General features: G+C 35.9%; 1 protein-coding gene across 1 annotated transcript; it reads right to left on the bottom strand.

Annotated features, from left to right (window-relative positions):
* Window positions 1-6,561: 6,561 nt before the first annotated feature.
* LOC104103253 (amino acid permease 3-like) lies at window positions 6,562-11,744 on the bottom strand. The gene is made up of 7 exons (XM_009611139.4): window positions 11,609-11,744; window positions 9,112-9,217; window positions 8,771-9,004; window positions 8,153-8,246; window positions 7,820-8,034; window positions 7,583-7,722; window positions 6,562-7,489 (listed from the first exon to the last, which is right to left on the bottom strand). The coding sequence occupies exons 1-7, from the start codon at window positions 11,612-11,614 to the stop codon at window positions 6,836-6,838; spliced, it is 1,449 nt and encodes a 482-aa protein (XP_009609434.1). The 5' UTR covers window positions 11,615-11,744; the 3' UTR covers window positions 6,562-6,835.
* Window positions 11,745-20,284: the final 8,540 nt, after the last annotated feature.

Below are 20,284 nucleotides of genomic sequence, written 5' to 3'. Positions count from 1 at the left end.
TATAAAAAAAGATTTTATGCTTGTTTTTTTTTCTTGTTTGAGGCAAGCCGTGAATCTAGAATATGGGTCACCTATCCTTTTATGCTATAATCAATTAACGCAAGTCTAAATTCTAACAATCCTGCTACCTGTTTTTAATTCTGAATTGACTAAAATCTAGGAATACAATCAAACTGCAAACTTTTCCTATAAGAAATGGAAATTTTCTCTTCAGTTGCCATGAAACAATTGAAGAATAGAACAATGTTTGGCTCTTTTCGTAATGCATAAATCAAAGATATCATCATAGAGCTCAACATTCCAATTGGGGATTTGTTAAACGAAGGTGGCAACAATAGTCCATGACGTATTAAGAGTGAAAAATAAAATTTGATAACGGTTGACTGTAGGAACTATCATTGGTGGAATTGGAATATATCATGTATTAACATCTTTTAGTTATTACTATTGGATTACATTAATATGCTGTTTGCTCGTAATCTGGACTTTTGCTTCATAAGTCAATCTTGATTTGGTACAACGAATTCTGAGAATCTTCCCTTGAGGCAGACCTTAATTATTCACATATGTATGTTTTAGCTTGTGATTTGTTAAAATTGTTAGCATGTGGAATATGCATCTGCTATTGAGTTGTGATTGTGTGTATCGGGGTATTTTCGTTTAAACTAAGATGCTTGAATAATGACCATCGTCCTACAAAGGAAACTTTATTGAAATTTAACGAGGAAAGATGCAAGCTTGCCAAGTGGGCGTAGCCGGCCTTAAGCATCGGTCACCTCCCTTAGTGTGACAATCCGATATGTCGTTTTGAGTACTTACCTAAATTTCTGTATTCCGAGATCTCTCATATCTTCATTTAATATTTTTTGATTTGCGTGCGTGGTCTGTGTCGCTATTCGAAAAGTTTTTACATAAACATTTGAAGAAAAGTGATTTTTAACTTAAAATAAGGTTTGAATTAACCACGGTCAATATTTTTGGTAAACGACCTCATATTGGTATTTTAACAATTTCGGTAGGTTCATATGATATTTTTGGACTTGTACGCATGTTTGGTTGGGGTACGGGTGACCCGAGCACAACTTAGCGCATTATGTGAAAGATTGTGAAAATTGAGTTTTCAAGTGTATTATGTTATTACACTTGTGTGCATGTTTGGTTTGGAGCGCGGAGGGCTTGGGTGAGTTTCAGACGAGTTTTAGTTGAAATTGGAATTGTTGGTGCAAGACCTATTGCTAGTGTAGTCTACAGATCTCGCATTTGCGAGGTCTGGCTCGCATTTGCTCGCTCGCTTTTGGGGTCAAATGATCGCATTTATGAAAATGGGTTGGGGGGCTTGTACCTTCACTTTTGCGAACTGAGCTGAGACCGCATTTGCAATGCAGTATCCAGATTGTCAGCTTCTCATTTGCGAAGCATTGGTGCGTATTTGCGATGGAGGGCCCTTTGATTTTCCGAACCAAATGTCGCATTTGCAACTTCATTGGGCCTGATGCACTGATCGCATTTGCGATCAGTGTGTCGCATTTGCGATCAGTGTGTCGCATTTGCGGACATTGCATTTGCGAACAAGTGTTCGCAAATGCTACGTCTACGGTTGGGTAAAAGATGGGAAAGTCGGGACATAACTCATTTTATACCCTTTTTCAACCCTAGACTCCATAGAGGCGATTATCTTGAGAGTTTTTCTTCCCAAAATCATTGGTAAGCAACTTTAACTAGTTTTCAATCAATTTTCATTGCTTTTCATGAATTTTTAACATCAAATCTATAAATTTCAATGTAGATATTAGGGGTTTTTGGTAGAATTTAGGAATTTTGTAAAATTGAGGTCGGATTTCGAAATAAATCACATAACAAGGCTTGGGGATGAATGGGTAATCGGGATTTGGTCTGAATCTCAGATTTTGAGCAAGTGGACTCGGGGTTAACTCTTTCAATTTAGCTAAAGATTAAACCTTTTTTCGTTCGTTGGTAGTTGTAAAGCTTATTTTGAAATGTTTGAACGATAATTGGCTAGATTCAGTTGGTTTGGAGGCTTGTTCAAAAGGAAAAGTCGTGGCTGATTATTGATTTGATTGCGAAAAGAGGTAAGTTTCATATTTAACTTTGACTTGAGGGAATTAAGACTTGTTTGTCTATTTGTTACGTGAATTATGTGTGGGGACGGCGTATATGCGAAGTGACGAGTGTATATGCGATGTCATGGGTTAAAGCATGCATTTTGGGGTATTTACCTTCATATCTTTATTTATTCTATGTCTGTGATGACCAAAAAGATCATTTTTAAATTTGATAATTAATTCTATGTTCTAAGACCTCGAAAAGCACTATTTATCACTTCTCGACTTGCGTGCGCAGTCCGTATAATTTTTCGAAAAGTTTTTATATGAAATATTGATTAAAATATGAAATAGAGCCTTAAAACTTAACTGAGTTGACTTTGATCAACATTTTGAGAAAATGGACTCGTATCAGTATTTTAACAGTTCCGGTAGGTTTGTATCGTGATTTGGGACTTGGGCGTATGCCTGAAATTTAATTTGGAGGTCCCTAGCTCAAGTTATGACCATTTAACGGAAACTAGAAATTTAAAGGCTAAAGATTTTTAAATTTGACCACGGAGTTGACTTTTTGATATCGGGGCCGGAATCCGATTCTAAATTTTTTATAGGTACATTATGTCATTTCTGACTTGTGTGCAAAGTTTGAGGTCAATCAGACTTGATTTGATAGGTTCCGGCATCGTTTGTAGAAATTGGAAGTTTCAAAGTTCATTAGGCTTGAATCTATGTGTGATTAGTGTTTTTAGTGTTGTTGGATGTGATTTGAGGTTTCAACTAAGTCTGTATGATATTTTAGGACTTGTTGGTATATTTGGTTGAGGTCCCGAGGGCCTCGGGCGAGTTGCAGATGGGTAACGGATTGAATTTCGGACTTGGAATGCTGCTGGAAATTTTCTGATGCTTGTTCTGGTTTCCATCTTCGCGTTCGCGAAGAAGAAATTTGGATTGGCACATTTCGTGCTTTGCGTTCGCGATCAAGGGCACGCGTTCGCGAAGGATCGAGGTTCAAAGCTTCGCGTTCATGATAGAAGCCTCGCGTTCGCGAAGGAAAAATTACCGGAGAGGATTTTTGCCTTCGCGTTCGTGAAGGGCAGCTCGCGTTCGCGTAGGCCAAGCCAGGCAAGGCATCGCGTTCGCGAAGGGCAATGTTAGGAAGCACAAAAATGTGCTTCGCGAACGCAAGGCACTGACCGCTTTCGCGAACGCGAGGCACTGACCGCGTTCGCGAAGAAGAAAAATCTGAAAAACAAAACTTAAGTTCTAGAAATGGGATTTCGACCCAATTTCCACCATTTTCGATTTTGAGCTCGGGTAAGACGATTTTTGGGCATTTTTACGGAAAAATATTGGGGTAAGTATTCCTTATCCTATATTGATTATATTTCATGATTCCATACTCATTTACATCATGAATCTGTGAATTTATGGAAGAAAAATCAGATTTTTATAAAATCTTTCAAAAATGTAAAATGAAGATTTGAAAGCCAATCCGATGTCGGAATTAAATAATTTTTGTATGGTTGAACTCGTATCGGAACGGGTGTTCGGATTTTGTAAGTTTTTCCGGAATTCGAGACGTGGGTCCCACTGTTATTTTTAAAATGAATTTCGGATTTTTATCCGGAAAATTTATAAATTCATATGGAATTAATTTCTACGATTTGTAATGAGTATATTGAATTTTTTATGATTAGATTTGAGGATTTCGAACACTAATTCGCGAGGCAAGGGTTTATTGGAAACTTGAATTTGGTTGCGAAGCGAGGTAAGTATCGTAGTTAACCTTGACTTGAGGGAATAGAACCCCTGGATTATTTGCTATGTGAATTTCATGTGCAACGCTGCATAGGCAAGGTGACGGGTGCCTATACTTTATCAATTTAATTGTTGCTTAATTATTTAAACATCTTAAATTATTTTAAGACACGAATAATTGTTATAGTAATTGTTTCTCTCCTATTCCTTGTCAAATATTAATTCTTGAATTACTGTAATAATTGTCACATGCTTATTTGATTAATGTGTCTTAATTGCTACTTGATGTTTAACATACTAATTATTAAAATGCCTATTACATCCTTAATTTCCATAATTAATTGCTACTTGTCATCATTTATTTCTAATAAATTATAATTAGTGTATGCTTGTTGTCTTATAATTTCATATTAATTGTTGCATTTATTGGAGTAATTTCTTTTATAAGAATTGGTAAATGAAAGTGAATATATTGAAGGAGCGGGTTGCACGCCGCAACGGAAATGGAAGTAAATATATATTGGGGGATCGGGTTGCACGCCGCAACAGACTTATTTAAAAGTCTATATTGGGGGATCGGATTATACGCCGCAACAGACTTATTTAAAAGTCTATATTGGGGGATCGGATTGCATACCACAACAAACTTATTTAAAAGTCTATATTGGGGGATTGGGTTGCACGTCGCAACAGAAGTAAATATGAATATATTGTGGGAGCGGGTTGCACGCTGCAACGGAAATTGATTGAAATAATAATTGGTTATGACTGTTGAGTTGGTTTCAACTATTAAAATGAGTTACCTGATTTATTTCTATTATTGTGGTTATTACTATTATTGCGTACATGTTAATGTAAGTGACCTGCCTTAGCCTCGTCACTACTTCGTCGAGGTTAGGCTCGGCACTTACCAGTACATGGGGTCGGGTGTACTGATACTACACTCTGCACTTCTTGTGCAGATTTCGAAGTTGGTCCCAGCGGCGTACCATAGACTTGCTCGGATTCAGCTACCAGTGGAGACTTGAGGTATAGCTGCACGATGTTCGCAACTCTGAAGTCCCCTTCTACTTTATTTTAGCTGTGTGCTTTCTTTCAGACAACTTTATTTCGTTCAGACCGTTGTTTATATTATTCTAGAAGCTCGTGCACTTGTGACACCAATTCTGGGATGGTATTTAGACATCGCTATTATTATGGATTATTCACTACATTTCAGACTTTACTTCTGCATTTATTTTTTTGTTATTAATTAATTTAAAAATTATTTAAAAATAGCTAATATTATTCTAACGTTGGCTTGCCTAGCAAGTGAAATGTCAGGCGTCATCACGGTCCCGAAGATGAGAATTTCGGGTCGTGACAATGTTATATTTCGTTAAATGCTTTGATTTGCTACATATCCTTACTTGTCACTCGTACGTTATTTGTTTTTTGTCAACTAGTTGCTACATATTTAGATTTATTCATTTTCTTAATCAATACCTACTTACATGTTATATGTTCCTATCTGTATTAATTGTATATCTTCATTGATTCATGTCTTTACTTGCCTTTATTGTCTTTACCTTACTTGTACACTTTATGATGTTGTGTCTGATTGTGGGAGTCTTTTAGCTATTCTTGTATTGATGATTTGTCGAGGTTTGTGAATACGAGATATTGGTTATTTTTTGTTTGTATTGGTAGTTCCTTGATGTTCTATACGTTTTATTTCCTTTTGTATTGAGATTACAGAATTTGGCTGTGTTGAGTTGCTCATATTAATGAGTTGATATTGGGAACTGGTTGCGCGCCGCAACAATATACAAATAAATTGATAATGGGAACGGGTTGCACACTGCAACAAATATTGAAATGATATTGGGATTGGGTTATATGTCACAACAGATATTGTGATAAATGTTAGGATAGGGTTGCACCGCAATGGAGTATGATGTATTATAACTGTTTATAGCTATAATGCTCTATTTCAGTATTGTGATATAAGGTTATGAGGTGATGTTATTCTGGGGCCCTCTGTTAGTTGACCTTTGGGTCCCCTTCTTATGAGTTACTTGCCTTCTCTATATTTTTGTTGTCTTTTATTATTATTCGTACATGTTTATAGTGAGTGTCTTGTCATAGCCTCGTCACTACTTCACCGAGGTTAGGCTCGACACTCACAAAGCACATGCGGTCGGTTGTACTCATACTACACTTCTGTACTTCTTGTGCAGATCCCTGTGTTGATCCTAAGGTGCCTAGAGGAAATTGCTCAGATCCGACTCATACAAGAGACTCGAGGTAGAGCTGCATGACGTTCGCAATCCTTGAAGTCCCCTTCTATCCTGTTTTTACTGTTTATCTAGTTTCAGACAGTTGTACTTCCTTTCTGACCATATTTGTAATATTCTAGTCGCTCATGTACTTGTGACTCCGGATTTCTGGAAGTAGCATAAACTACGTTACTTGTGTATTCATTTCATGTATTTCAGAGTTTGTCAATCATTAATTATTATTATTCTGCTTTTAAATTGTTAAAATCGATTAATTCTTTAGCTAATGTTGGCTTGCCTAACAAGTGGATGTTAGGTGCCATCACGACCCCTAGTTGGGATTTCGGGTCATGACACCTTGATTGGACTTGATCCTTATTAGAAGGAAGTTAGAGTATGTATAATTTGCTAAATCTAGGAGGACATTTTATTATTGCGAAAACCACAAGGGATGAGAGACATAAGTAAATTTGAAGGAAGAGTTGAATATATTGAGACATTGGCTTCATTTCCGATTGCAAACTTTTAGTGCAACATGATTACAATTCACAGTTGATATATTACGACTTTCTTTGCCCTTTCAAACTTCCCAACATAAATACATAGAAGGGCTGCCTTTTTGTTATGGTACTAAAAAGAACTACAATCTGAAAAACAACAACTTGCTAGTGAAGGCCTTCTTTGGCCTTAATTTGGTTATGAACATCAACAGCAATTGAAGCTTCTCCTAAATGTTGACAATCCAATTCAGTATCATCAGTAAGTTGTCTTAAAAGGCTTGTAAACTTGTAGATCAGATACAACACCAGCAAAAGAACCAGCTGCTGCAGCAATTGAGATAATAAGGCAAGCAACACTAAGCATTTGAAGGCAAATCCATTTTGTGCTCCATTTTGTTATCTTCTTTTGCACAATGTACATTTCCACAGGGAAATAGACAGTTAACGGCCAAAATCCAAACGCTCCAAGAATTCCAACTATGTCATTGAAGAATGGCAATAGCATAGATATGACCGTGGTGATGATGACGAAAATCGTCCTCCAAATTATCCGGAAGAGGTTGAGTTTAAAGGATTTATAGCCCATAATCGGGACACTAATCTCTTTGGTAATAAATTTACTCTCGGGGTACCATTCTGCTGCTGTTTTTTCAATGAAGGCGAAAAGGGGCTGGCAGTAAACTTGGTATGCACCTACAAGATGGACGACGATGGCTATATTCGCTATATCAAGTAGCCAATAAGGATTGTAGAATCCAAAACCAGTTAGTAAGTTTCCAGGAGCCAGATCTCCAAATGCTGCATAGCCAAAGCAGCCACAAAGCATGTAGAAAACTGTTGTTACTGCTACACTAATTAGAGTTGCATTTTTCATTGTCTTGGATTCTGATGGTGGAGACTTGAGTGTATCCTATATATTTAGAAATTAATTGAAACAGATAAATTAATAAAATGCTCCTCCAGAAAACAGAAAAGTGATAAATTAAAGGCTCTACAGTATTACCTGAATCTCAATAAGGATGAGGGAGTAAGAATAGGCAAAAGCAATAGCTCCAAGGGCTTGAAAGCTTTTCCAAATTTTTTGCATTTCACTCACAGTTCCGATGCTAATTCCAGTGAGACTTCCTCCGATTTTTCCAGTTTCTGTAATCAAAAGGGTATCGGAGAAAAAAGTGAGGCAGAATATTAACTAAAACTGAAATTTTTTGAAGGAAAATATGGAACTTTTTTTTTAACAAACCTGCCACTTTAGCAACTCCTAAGCCTAGTCCAATAGTAGAGTAAGTGAAGGACATAACGGCAGCTACAATTGAAAGCCACCAAATCTGATCAAAATCTGGGATCTGAGAGAAGATGATTTCTACTATTCCGAACATGATCATGTATGGAGTGCTGGATACTTGACAAGGAGCTTGATCACCATGTTTGTGGAAACAATTAGACCTTTTAATAGCTCTGTTCATTTTTACACCGAAAATAATATAAACAAACAAAAATGAGCTCAGTATTTGAACATCCCCTAAAACAATTAAGAGAAAAATGATCAAATCACAAATTTAACAACTATACTTACATCATGCTAATTGAAGATGCAATGGTGTATCCGATAGCAACTCCAAAAAGATTCGCATACTGAATCCATCCACAAATCTTGACTTGGAGCCCACCTGAAATCATTTTTAACAAATACCCAAATTTGAGTAAATTAGTAAAAAAGAAAGAAAAAGAAACAGACCTCTCTACCATACAAAATATCTTAATTTTATCACTATCGCTAGTAAATTGTCCCGTATTTTAGATTGTCCTTAATGTCGCTCTAACTTAGAAGTATAATCAAGAGTAATTTTAAATCATAGTCAAAATAGATGTATTGTTGAGGGTCTTCAGGATAGAAGTAAGACTGCGTACATCATGCCCTTCCAAGACCTGGATGTTGTTGTTGTTGTAGTCAAAATAGATATATAAATTTTGCACCTTTTTTTAAGAGTGTTTCGTCATGTGGAATCCACTCAATTTTTTAAAAATATTCGCACAATAGATATGGAGTTTCGTTAAAAGTTAGGACAAATACAAAACTTGCTAAGGATAAGAGTATGTGTGACCCCAGAATATTAGAGGATAAATTAAGTTATTTTGGCGTAAAATTGAACTTCTTCTAACAAGGAAAGAAACAAAAGAAATATATGCATACCAAGATTGGCTTGGACAGCATCCATGTAAGTGTAGTTTCTCTTGCCGGAAACAGAGTCGCCGGAGCGGTAACAATCGGCAAGAAGAGCGGAGGTGTAATAAGTAACAAAAGAGAACAAAATCATAACAATAGGACCAGCAATCCAACCAAGTTGAGCTACTGCCCATGCTAAAGACAAAACTCCCGAACCAATTACAGCTGTTATGATATGAGCACTTGCCGTCCAAACGCTCCCTGTAAAAATGGGGAAAAAACGTCCCAAGATTTATCAGAAAGTTTACTCTCCAAAAATCAAGAATTGAAATGGGGTTGAGCTAAAAACCACAAAATATGAGGATTACCAGTTCTTTTGAGACGGCCATCATCGTCAAAGCACTTGGATTCAGTGACATTGATGGAAACATCGAACACTTGGTGTTTTGAAGCAACGTTGTTGTTTTCTCCCATCTTTGTGGTTTTAACAGAAATCAAAGAAAATGATGAGTTTTTCTTTCTTCTACAGTTCTATGAAGAAAAAAGATTCAATGACTAGGTAGCTAAAGTAGAGGCAGAGAAGCAGCAGTAAGACTATTAATCTAACGTAGTTTCTGAGTTCAATGGACCACACTATTCACTACTTATAACTCTTTAACTCAGTTTGAGCTGAAATAAGTACAGGTGCTTGAAAGATGGCGTAGAGGGAGTATATAAATAATAATCCCCGTTCCAATTTATATGAATCCATTTGACTGAGCACGAAATTTAAGAAAAGAAAGAAAACTTTTAAACTTGTGGCGTAAAATGAGGCACATATATTTTGTGTGGTTATAAATCATTGCATAAAGGTAATATGTTTCCAAATAAGAAAAGAAGTCATTCTTTTTGGCACGGAGTAAAAATGAAATATGTTCGCATAAATTCAAAATGGATGGAGTAACGGGGAAAGCCATCTGTCGTCCCTTTTATTTCGGTAATTCTTATTATATTTACTCCATATTTGTTTGCTTATTTATTACCGTCCCTAAGAAATTGTCTAAATGAAAATTGAAGTGGAAATTGTACATGCAACTTTTTTTGTTTCCCTCATTGTAAGGGGAAAAGAGAAAGAAAATATACAAAGCCGCAAAGAAAACAGAAGAAGGAAAGAAATACGCGGTTGACGACCGCCAAAGAGCAATTGGACTCGCTGCAACTAGTTTGACTTGATAGTGATGGTTTTTTCCCCCAACTTCTGGTTTATTTTGTCTACACTCAATTTGTTGGTCAAACATATTTGTTAGTTAAAAAGTATTATCTGATCTGTTATTTTTATCTATTCTTTAAAACAATAATTAATAAATACATGTCTTCACAGAATAGTAAGGATGAAAATTTAAAAAACAATAATGTTGTCTTAGTTTTCTACAATGATAAGTAAATATTTTCGGACACATCTTTTTCGTTAAATTGACAGATAAAAACCCGATGAAAAAGTAAAATAGCGTAGACATTTAAGATGAAAAATCAAAGAAGGCAAGGAAAAAAGGCAAATATTCTTTTCTGATTTTTTTCTTATTCCAATTAACTTTTTCTTGCATTTCACTTATTTCTTTTTGGTGCTCGGGGGAAGGTCCAGAGGAAGAGCAGTTGAGTGTTGAACTTGTTCTGTATTTATTGTGGATATGGTTAATTTTGTAAGCTAGTATATGGGAGCCAGACTGGCTAACTGTTTGAGTTATTGCAACTTCCGACTTTTGTGAGAACATTTTCTTCTTCATTGCTTTCTTTTTAAGCAATGTTTTCTACCTGGACATTTTATTTTTCAAGAATCAAATATATAATGCTAAAAAATTTAGAGTACTTCTACACTTCGAATCATGCATGCAAAACACGGTATTGTATGTTTTTTTAAGTGGATCTTCTTGTTCCGCCATCTAGCATATGTTCTTCATATAACATTCAGATCAAATGGCTCTATAAGTTTTTATTATTTGTTTTGCATTTTTTTTGTCTACTTATAATTAGGGGCGGATCTATGTAAAGGTGACGGCGTGGTACGTCATCCGGTCGCTCGGATAGAATTTCATGTACTCAGTGGTGTTTCACTAGTATTTCATGTAGAAAAAGTATAGAAAAAATTTGTGGCACCCCAAGTGTTAAAATTCCAGATTGTTTTCTTTTCTCCTCTTTTTCTTAATTTCTTTTACTTTATGTTGATATTTTACCTATATACAATCTCATTTTTATTAGTAGTTCTTTAGATTATAAAAGTATATTTGCCTATTTTTTCTCGTTCTAGCTCTCAATTTTTTAAATTTGAATATGTTTTGAATCATTTTTCTTTTTTATGTAGTATGTTATTTTTTTCTTGAAAAGACCAAATATATTCAGTTTATTTAACATGTGATTATTTATGCACCAAAAGATCTTGTAAAGCAAATTAAATTAATTAAAAATGTATTGAATCGAACCGAACCGAATTGAATTAATTTAAAATATAGTGAACTGGCCAAATGCATGTGTCTAATAAATTTAACCTTTTTGACTACTGGTAAATTTACATTAAATATAGTGACACTCACAACCATCAAATCCTGGATCCATCTTATGCTTATAGTCTATCTATCTTAAGTGGCTTGGTTGGCAAGCTAAGGTCGGAGTTTTTCACATTTTTATCTAAACTTCAACCTTATTCTGTCTATTAGTAATTCAACCGAAGACGAATGAAATTGTTTTAATCAAAACATAAAGTCAAAACTATGTATTCGTGACTATATTATAAACTCATAGATATATGAAGTTCAGAATGTAGAACTACAAGTACGCAACGACTAATTAGAGATGAAGAAAAAAAAATAAGTTGAGGATGTGGTATCTAACCTTCATTATATCTTTCCTTCTTTAGAATGTCTTCCCAAATTGATGAAACAAATGCAAATATTACACAATCACAAGGGAAGGAAAGGAGTGTTAGAGTTGTGTTGCTCACTTAATTTGAGCAATGTCCTAACATATTTATACTAGTTGAAACAATGTATTAAATTAATACTCTAAGTTTGTCTCTTTAAAAGAGAACCTTTGAATCAAAAAGTTGGAAGAAAAAAAAATTCTTCATTTATTGCTTCAATTTCATCCACTGTTGCTGTCAGAGAATTAGGTTCTTTTGATATTAATCATTCCCAAAAAATAATGGAGTATGTCTTTTGTGTCGCAATTGAGAGCCAGTCGATTTTTATTAGTTAGTCAAACGTCTCTTTATAATGGTCTTTGGAATAATTTTTTTTTTAAAAACAGTGCTACCTCTTTCCCTTTCTTAATCATATATACAAGACTTAATTACCATTAATGGATGGACACAGTATCCAATTCTAAACATAAGGCTCCCCCGAAGCCATAGGAAAGAAAGGTTGTAAGAGAAATATTTTTCACCTTTAATTTAACTCACTAATTTTGTGGAGTGGGGGAATAGTATCGCTTTTCTGCCCTACTTGTATTTTGTTTAGTTTGATGAGTGGATTAACCTTATTTCAAAGGGTTTTTGACAAAGAAAATCTTGCCATCTTTGAGTTCACAACAAATTATCTTTAACTATCAACCACCCCTTAAGGATCTATAAGAGTGCTGTATGTTGATTTGTTTGTTTGAGAAGAGAAGAAAACAAAAAGATCTTAAAAGATATTGTTGTCGATCGCATTTTAATTTGCCCTCTTTGAAAGTAGGGTTGACAAAAAGAATTAGAATTATACCTATACAGATCGACAAATATTACATATTCTTTATTTTCTCTTGGTTTTTGAGTTGTTAATATGATTACATTAACTTGCTGTTAGCGAGCTTTGCATTAATATTTAATACAATGTCACATATTTATGGGGGAAAATCCAGAAGTTACGTACATTATGGAAACAATAGGCTATTTAAGATACTTTTCACAATGTAGAGCTTTTCTAGTGTTGGGAATGTTTTATATGCCTTACCTTTGCAAATAATACATGAAATATTCGGTGAAGTTGTCTATTCTATATATATATATATATATATATATATATATATATATATATATATATATATATATATATATATATATATATTATATATATATAATCTATCTATATCTATCTTTCTTCTATATTATTGTATACAGTCGAAATAGATTTTGACTTTCGTAAGTTTGATCGAGTTCGAATGGTAAGCGACCGAAGTGAAACTTCGAAACGAGTTTCGAAGATAGTACAAGCTGTTGAGGTTTTTGTTTTTAAGATGAAATAGTCTTAAAATGAGGGTGAATGGGAAATGGAGGGAAAATAAAATTTTTGAGTAAAATTTTAAGTTTCCCCCTCTTGACAATGAGACATTGTCCCATATTGGAAGAGGAAAAGATTTTTGGTGGGTATATATATAATTGCTCTTCTTGTAGCTCTTAAAGAGTTAAGAAGAAAGCAAGCATCGCGCCGTCATCGTCGTCGCTCGCTCGGCTTCGGCTACGGCTACGGCTACGGATCCGGATTGATTGATTATTCATGATCTACTTGTTGAAGGTCTTGTAATCAACGAAGCATTCCAAGTAGCAGCAATGATTGAGAAGTTGCCTCCGTTGTGGAAGGACTTCAAAAATTATTTGAAACACAAACGAAAGGAAATGTCCCTTGAAGATCTCATTGTTCGGTTGAGAATCGAAGAGGACAATAAAGCTGCTGAAAGGAGAGGCCGTGGAAATTCAACAATAATGGGAGCAAATATTGTTGAAGATAACAAAAAGAGAAAGAAGGCTTCTGGTCCGAAATACAACCCAAGCAAGAAGCGATTCAGTGAAAATTGCTACAACTGTGGGAAAACCTGACACAAATCTACGGAGTGTCGTGCTCCGAAGAAAGACAAGAAAAGGGGTCAAGCAAACATGGTAGTAAACCATGATGATGTTGATAACTTGTGTACCATGCTTTCTGAATGTAACTTGGTGGGAAATCCTAAACTGTGGTAGTTTGATTGAGGATCCACTCGCCATGTTTGTGCAGTTAGAGAAGCTTTTGCTACTTATGCTCCTGCTGGACCCGGAGAGACAGTTTATATGGGAAATGCTTCAACAGCAAAAGTTGAAGGATATGGGAAGATATTTCTAAAAATGACTTCTGGCAAGGTCATGACTTTGAACAATGTCCTTCATGTTCCCGAAATGAGAAAGAATTTAGTCTCTACTGGACTTCTTGTTAAGCACGGTTTTAAGTACGTTTTTGTGTCCAACAAGGTTGTCATTAGTAAGAATGAAATATTTATAGGAAAAGGTTACCTCACCGAGGACCTTTTCAATCTGAATGTAATGGTTGTGGAAAATAATAATAATATTTCAGCTTCTTCTTACTTACTTGAGTCAAATGATTTATGGCATGTACGTTTGGATCATGTCAATTATAAAACCTTGCAGAAAATGATTAACTTGGAAGTCATGAATGCGTTGTTGATAAGTTCTGGTTTGCCACAGAACTTGTGGGGAGAAGCCATTCTTACGGCTAATCGAATATTAAATCGAGTGCCCCATAGCAAAACACAATCCATTCCATATGAAAAATGAAAAGGAAGGAAGCCCAACTTGAATTATTTTAAAGTGTGGGGGTGTTTGGCAAAAGTGCAAGTTCCTAAACCTAAAAGGGTAAAGATAGGACCGAAAACCGTTGATTGTGTTTTCATAGGATATGCGACACATAGTAAAGCATATCGATGTCTGGTTCATAAATCAGAAAATTCTGACATTCATAATAATACGGTTATAGAATCAGATAATGCTGAGTATTTTGAAAATATATATCCGTATAAAAAGGAATGTGAGTCGTTTGGTGAAGGATCTAAACGACCTCGGGAAGAAACAAAAGAAAGTATATGTAATCAGGAGGATCCAAGACGTAGTAAACGCCAAAGAACGTCTACTTCATTTGGACCAGATTTTATGACTTTCTTATTGGAGAATGAGCCTCAAACATTTAAAGAAGCTATGACTTCTTCTGAATCATTGTTTTGGAAAGAGGCAGTCAATAGTGAAATAGAATCCATATTGAACAACCATACATGGGAATTGGTTGATCTTCCTCCTGAAAATAAACCTTTGGGTTCTAAATGGATTTTTAAGAGAAAAATCAAAGATGATGGCACTATTGATAAATTCAAGGCAAGGCTCGTAGTCAAAGAGTATAGACAACGAGAAGGTCTAGACTACTTTGATACATACTCTCCAGTTACAAGAATTACGTCCATACGGATGTTACTAACATTAGCTGCAGTGTATGGTCTTGAAATTCATCAAATGGATGTTAAGACGGCCTTCTTAAATGGAGAGTTGGGGGAAGAAATTTACATGGAACAACCTGAAAGGTTTGTGGTTCCAGGTAAAGAAAAGAAGGTATGTAGACTTGTTAAGTCTCTTTACGGACTAAAACAAGCACCCAAATAATGGCATACGAAATTTGACCAAACAATATTGTCAAATGGTTTTAAGATAAATGGATGTGATAAATGCGTGTACATTAAAAATGTTCCAAATCACATAGTCATTGTTTGCCTATATGTGGATGATATGCTGATAATGAGTAATGACATTGCCAACATAAATGCTACTAAGCGTATGCTCAATAGCAAGTTTGATATGAAAGACTTGGGAGTTGCTGATTTAATTCTGGGAATTAAGATCCATAAGACTCCTCAAGGTCTGGCATTGTCACAATCTCATTATATTAAGACAGTACTTGAAAAATTCAAGCACTTGGGCTTTAAAGTTGCAAAGACTCCAATTGACGTGAATCTTGCATTAGCAAAGAATAAAGGCCAAAGCATATCACAATTGGATTATGCTCGTGTGTTGGGATGCTTAATGTATATCATGAATTGTACACGACCAGATATAGCTTGTGCTATAAGTAAACTGAGTCGATATACGAGCAATCCAGGCCAATCTCATTGGATGGCAATGAAACGAGTTTTGGGATATTTAGAACATACCCAGAACTTTGAATTGCACTACAGTAATTTCCCTGCGGTGATTGAGGGATACTGTGATGCAAATTGGATCACCGGTTCAACTGATTCTAAGTCCACGAGTGGATATGTATTCACTATTGGTGGAGGAGCGGTATCTTGGAAGTCGTCCAAACAAACATGTATTGCCCGCTCTACAATGGAGGCTAAATTCATAGCCTTAGATAAAGCCGGTGAAGAAGCTGAATGGCTCCGGAATTTCTTGGAAGACATTCCATTTTGGCCCAAATCGTTGGCACCAATATGCATACATTGTGATAGTCAAGCGGCAATTGGAAGGGCTGGGAGTGTTATGTATAACGGTAAATCTCGTCATATACGACGAAGACATAAAACCGTTAGGCAATTACTCTCTAGAGGAATTATCACGATTGACTATAAAGTCAAGTGATAATATGTCGGATCCACTTACAAAAGGCCTAACTAGAGAGGTAGTTGAGAAATCATCAAGGGAAATGGGGCTATGGCCGAGAACAAGTCATTGTGGCGGTAACTCTACCTAGAAGACTGGAGATCCCAAGATCTAGGTTCAAGGAGATCAAACAAAGTCATTAATGATGGTTCAACATTGTCAAATAAAATTTTAGTCCGTTCTCGTGATGAGACAATGTTCAGTACCAAGGATAAAGCATTAAGGCTTTTTAATGATTTCTAAATTTGATACGGGGTATATCAAATAGTGTATCTACAGGATGACACGTTTAGGAATCACCTATGTAAGTGTGAAGTGTTAGCCGCTTCAAGGAGAACTTTGTAAGGCCAGTTCTCTACGCACTTATGAAATCAAGCGGTGTTCATGGCTGAAACGAACACGACAATGAGAACCAAAGACGGTTAATGGTTGATTGTGTGACTTATGGTTGTCTAGGTATACACCAAAGATCGACGGTTCAAGGATATCAAATCTACCGATTGACCGAGTATATCCGACATAAGTTTACTACGGAAAGTTCAAAGGGAAACCTACTTATCCAGATGCGATTAATCCTTGTTTGTAAATCACACAGTTTTTCCATGCATACTTCCGTGATATAGCCATTCCCCATTCATGTGGGGGATTGTTGAGGTTTTTGTTTTTAAGATGAAATAGTCTTAAAATGAGGGTGAATGGGAAATGGAGGAAAAATTAAATTTTTGAGTAAAATTTTAAGTTTCCCCCTCTTGACAATGAGACATTGTCCCATATTGGAAGAGGAAAAGATTTTTGGTGGGTATATATATAATTGCTCTTCTTGTAGTTCTTAAAGAGTTAAGAAGAAAGCAAGCATCGCGCCGTCGTCGTCGTCGCTCGCTCGGCTCGGCTTCGGTTACGGCTACGGCTACGGCTACGGATTTGGATTTGGATTTGGATTTGGATTTGGTCAAATGATCGATTGATTGATTAATTTTTTGGATCAAATTTATTTGTTAATAGTAAATATTAACATAAGATTATCCGCATTTGTAACGGATATTTTCCAACCCATGTATTAACCACAAGGTAGCTGCCTAATGCTCTTCCCACCATGAATGTGCTTGCTCCACAAACAAGCTAATGCTTGCTCCACCATGGAGGGTGGACGATTGTTCTTCTTCAACACTGGCTGCTATATATATGTGCAGCAACTGTTGAAGAAAGACACACAATACACAATACACAAAACTGAAATCGCTCAACAGATTTGGCTATACATTGCACTCCTTCCTCTCAGCATTTCCATACGATTTTATGAGTTTCTACTCCTTCGTTCTGCATTGTTTTTAACTTCAAACAAAGCAACTGTAAGTGTGATTTGCTACCGAACTTTGTGTTTGCTGAAACACTGGGGTTTGAAGTACCGCTACACTAGTGTGTGATTCGTTCTATCCTGGGAGGAAATAATCCATTACCTTGGGTACTAAGAGGAGATTAAATTCCTTAAGGAAACACTGTGAATTCAGTGGGCTTGAATTATTTACCGTTTTATTACGATAACTTATATTTTACAGAATTATTATTTACATATACATCAATATTGGCGGGACTAACAATCTTAAGGAATTTAATATTTATTTCTGTATTTGTGTTATTCTTATTATTCTGCAAACTAAAACCTTTGTGGTTTGTGTACTCCTGTTTTGGAGAGTAAAGCCTTCGTGGCGTTTTGTTGGAGATTAAAATCTACGTGATTTTTACTCCTGTTTGAAAACGTGTATTAAATGTTTGTTTGTGTCATTTTTTTTAACAGAAAAAAAAAATGACGACTGAAAGCAAAAATTAAGTTGTTCCGATGGTGACTGCCAATGCATCGACAAGCCGAACACCGGCGTTGGCACCGGCAGAAAAACCTGGAAAATTTTCCGGGATTGATTTCAAGCGCTGGCAGCAGAAGATGTTCTTCTACTTAACTACATTATGTCTATAGAAGTTCATCAAGGAAGATGTTTCTGATCTGCCAGATAAAACTCCAGAGAATGAACGCTTTCTCGTGATTGAAGCGTGGAAGGATTCTGATTTTTTATGCAAGAATTATATTTTTAGCGGACTGGATGATAATCTGTATAATGTATACGGAAGCGTGGAGACGTCAAAAGAATTGTGGAATGCGCTTGAAAAGAAATATAAAACTGAAGATACCGGGATAAAAAAATTCGTTGCCGCAAAATGGTAGATAGCAAGTCTGTTATTACCCAAGTCCAGGAATTGTAAGTGATTATTCATGATCTACTTGCTGAAGGTCTTGTCATCAACGAAGCATTCCAAGTAGCAGCAATGATTGAGAAGTTGCTTCCGTTGTGGAAGGACTTCAAAAATTATTTGAAACACAAACGAAAGGAAATGTCCCTTGAAGATCTCATTGTTCGGTTGGAATCGAAGAGGACAATAAAGCTGCTGAAAGGAGAGGCCGTGAAAATTCAACAATAATGGGAGCAAATATTGTTGAAGATAACAAAAAGAGGAAGAAGACTTCTGGTCCGAAATACAACCCAAGCAAGAAGCGGTTCAGTGGAAACTGCTACAACTGTGGGAAAACCAGACACAAATCTACGGAGTGTCGTGCTCCGACGAAAGACAAGAAAAGGGATCAAGCAAACATGGTAGTAAACCATGATGATGTTGATAACTTATGTGCCATGCTTTCTGAATGTAACTTGGTGGGAAATCCTAAACTGTGGTAGTATGATTCAGGAGTCACTCGCCATGTTTGTGCAGTTAGAGAAGCTTTTGCTACTTATGCTCCTGCTGGACTCGGAGAGACAGTTTATATGGGAAATGCTTCAACAGCAAAAGTTGAAGGATATGGGAAGATATTTCTGAAAATGACTTCTGGCAAGGTCATGACTTTGAACAATGTCCTTCATGTTCCCGAAATGAGAAAGAATTTAGTCTCTACTGGACTTCTTGTTAAGCACGGTTTTAAGTGCGTTTTTGTGTCCAACAAGGTTGTCATTAGTAAGAATGAAATATTTGTAGGAAAAGGTTACCTCACCGAGGGCCTTTTCAATCTGAATGTAATGGTTGTGGAAAACAATAATAATATTTCAGCTTCTTCTTACTTACTTGAGTCAAATGATTTATGGCATGTACGTTTGGGTCATGTCAATTATAAAACCTTGCGGAAAATGATTAACTTGGAAGTACTGCCTAAGTTTGAATGCGAAAAATCAAAATGTCAAACATGTGTGGAATCTAAGTATGTTAAACATCCTTATAAGTCAGTTGAAAGGAATTCAAATCCTTTAGAAAAATGGAAAGGAAGGAAGCTCAACTTGAATTATTTTAAAGTGTGGGGGTGTTTGGCAAAAGTGCAAGTTCCTAAACCCAAAAGGGTAAAGATAGGACCGAAAACCGTTGATTGTGTTTTCATAGGATATGCGACACATAGTAAAGCATATCGATGTCTGGTTCATAAATCAGAAAATCCCGACATTCATAATAATACGGTTATAGAATCAGATAATGCTGAGTTTTTTGAAAATATATATCCATATAAAAAGGAATGTGAGTCGTTTGGTGAAGGATCTAAACGACCTCGGGAAGAAACAAAAGAAAGTATATGTAATCAGGAGGATCCAAGACGTAGTAAACGCCAAAGAACGTCTACTTCATTTGGACCAGATTTTGTGACTTTCTTATTGGAGAATGAGCCTCAAACATTTAAAGAAGCTATGACTTCTTCTGAATCATTGTTTTGGAAAGAGGCAGTCAATAGTGAAATAGAATCCATATTGAACAACCATACATGGGAATTGGTTGATCTTCCTCCTGGAAATAAACCTTTGGGTTCTAAATGGATTTTTAAGAGAAAAATCAAAGATGATGGCACTATTGATAAATTCAAGGCAAGGCTCGTAGTCAAAGGGTATAGACAACGAGAAGGTCTAGACTACTTTGATACATACTCTCCAGTTACAAGAATTACGTCCATACGGATGTAACTAACATTAGCTGCAGTGTATGGTCTTGAAATTCATCAAATGGATGTTAAGACGGCCTTCTTAAATGGAGAGTTGGGGGAAGAAATTTACATGGAACAACCTGAAAGGTTTGTGGTTCCAGGTAAAGAAAAGAAG

The sequence above is a fragment of the Nicotiana tomentosiformis genome, chromosome 4 (assembly GCF_000390325.3).
Source record: "Nicotiana tomentosiformis chromosome 4, ASM39032v3, whole genome shotgun sequence".
Taxonomy (NCBI): Eukaryota; Viridiplantae; Streptophyta; class Magnoliopsida; order Solanales; family Solanaceae; genus Nicotiana; species Nicotiana tomentosiformis.
The sequence above is the reverse complement of the archived record's forward strand: the minus strand, read 5'-3'. Positions and strand labels throughout refer to the sequence as shown.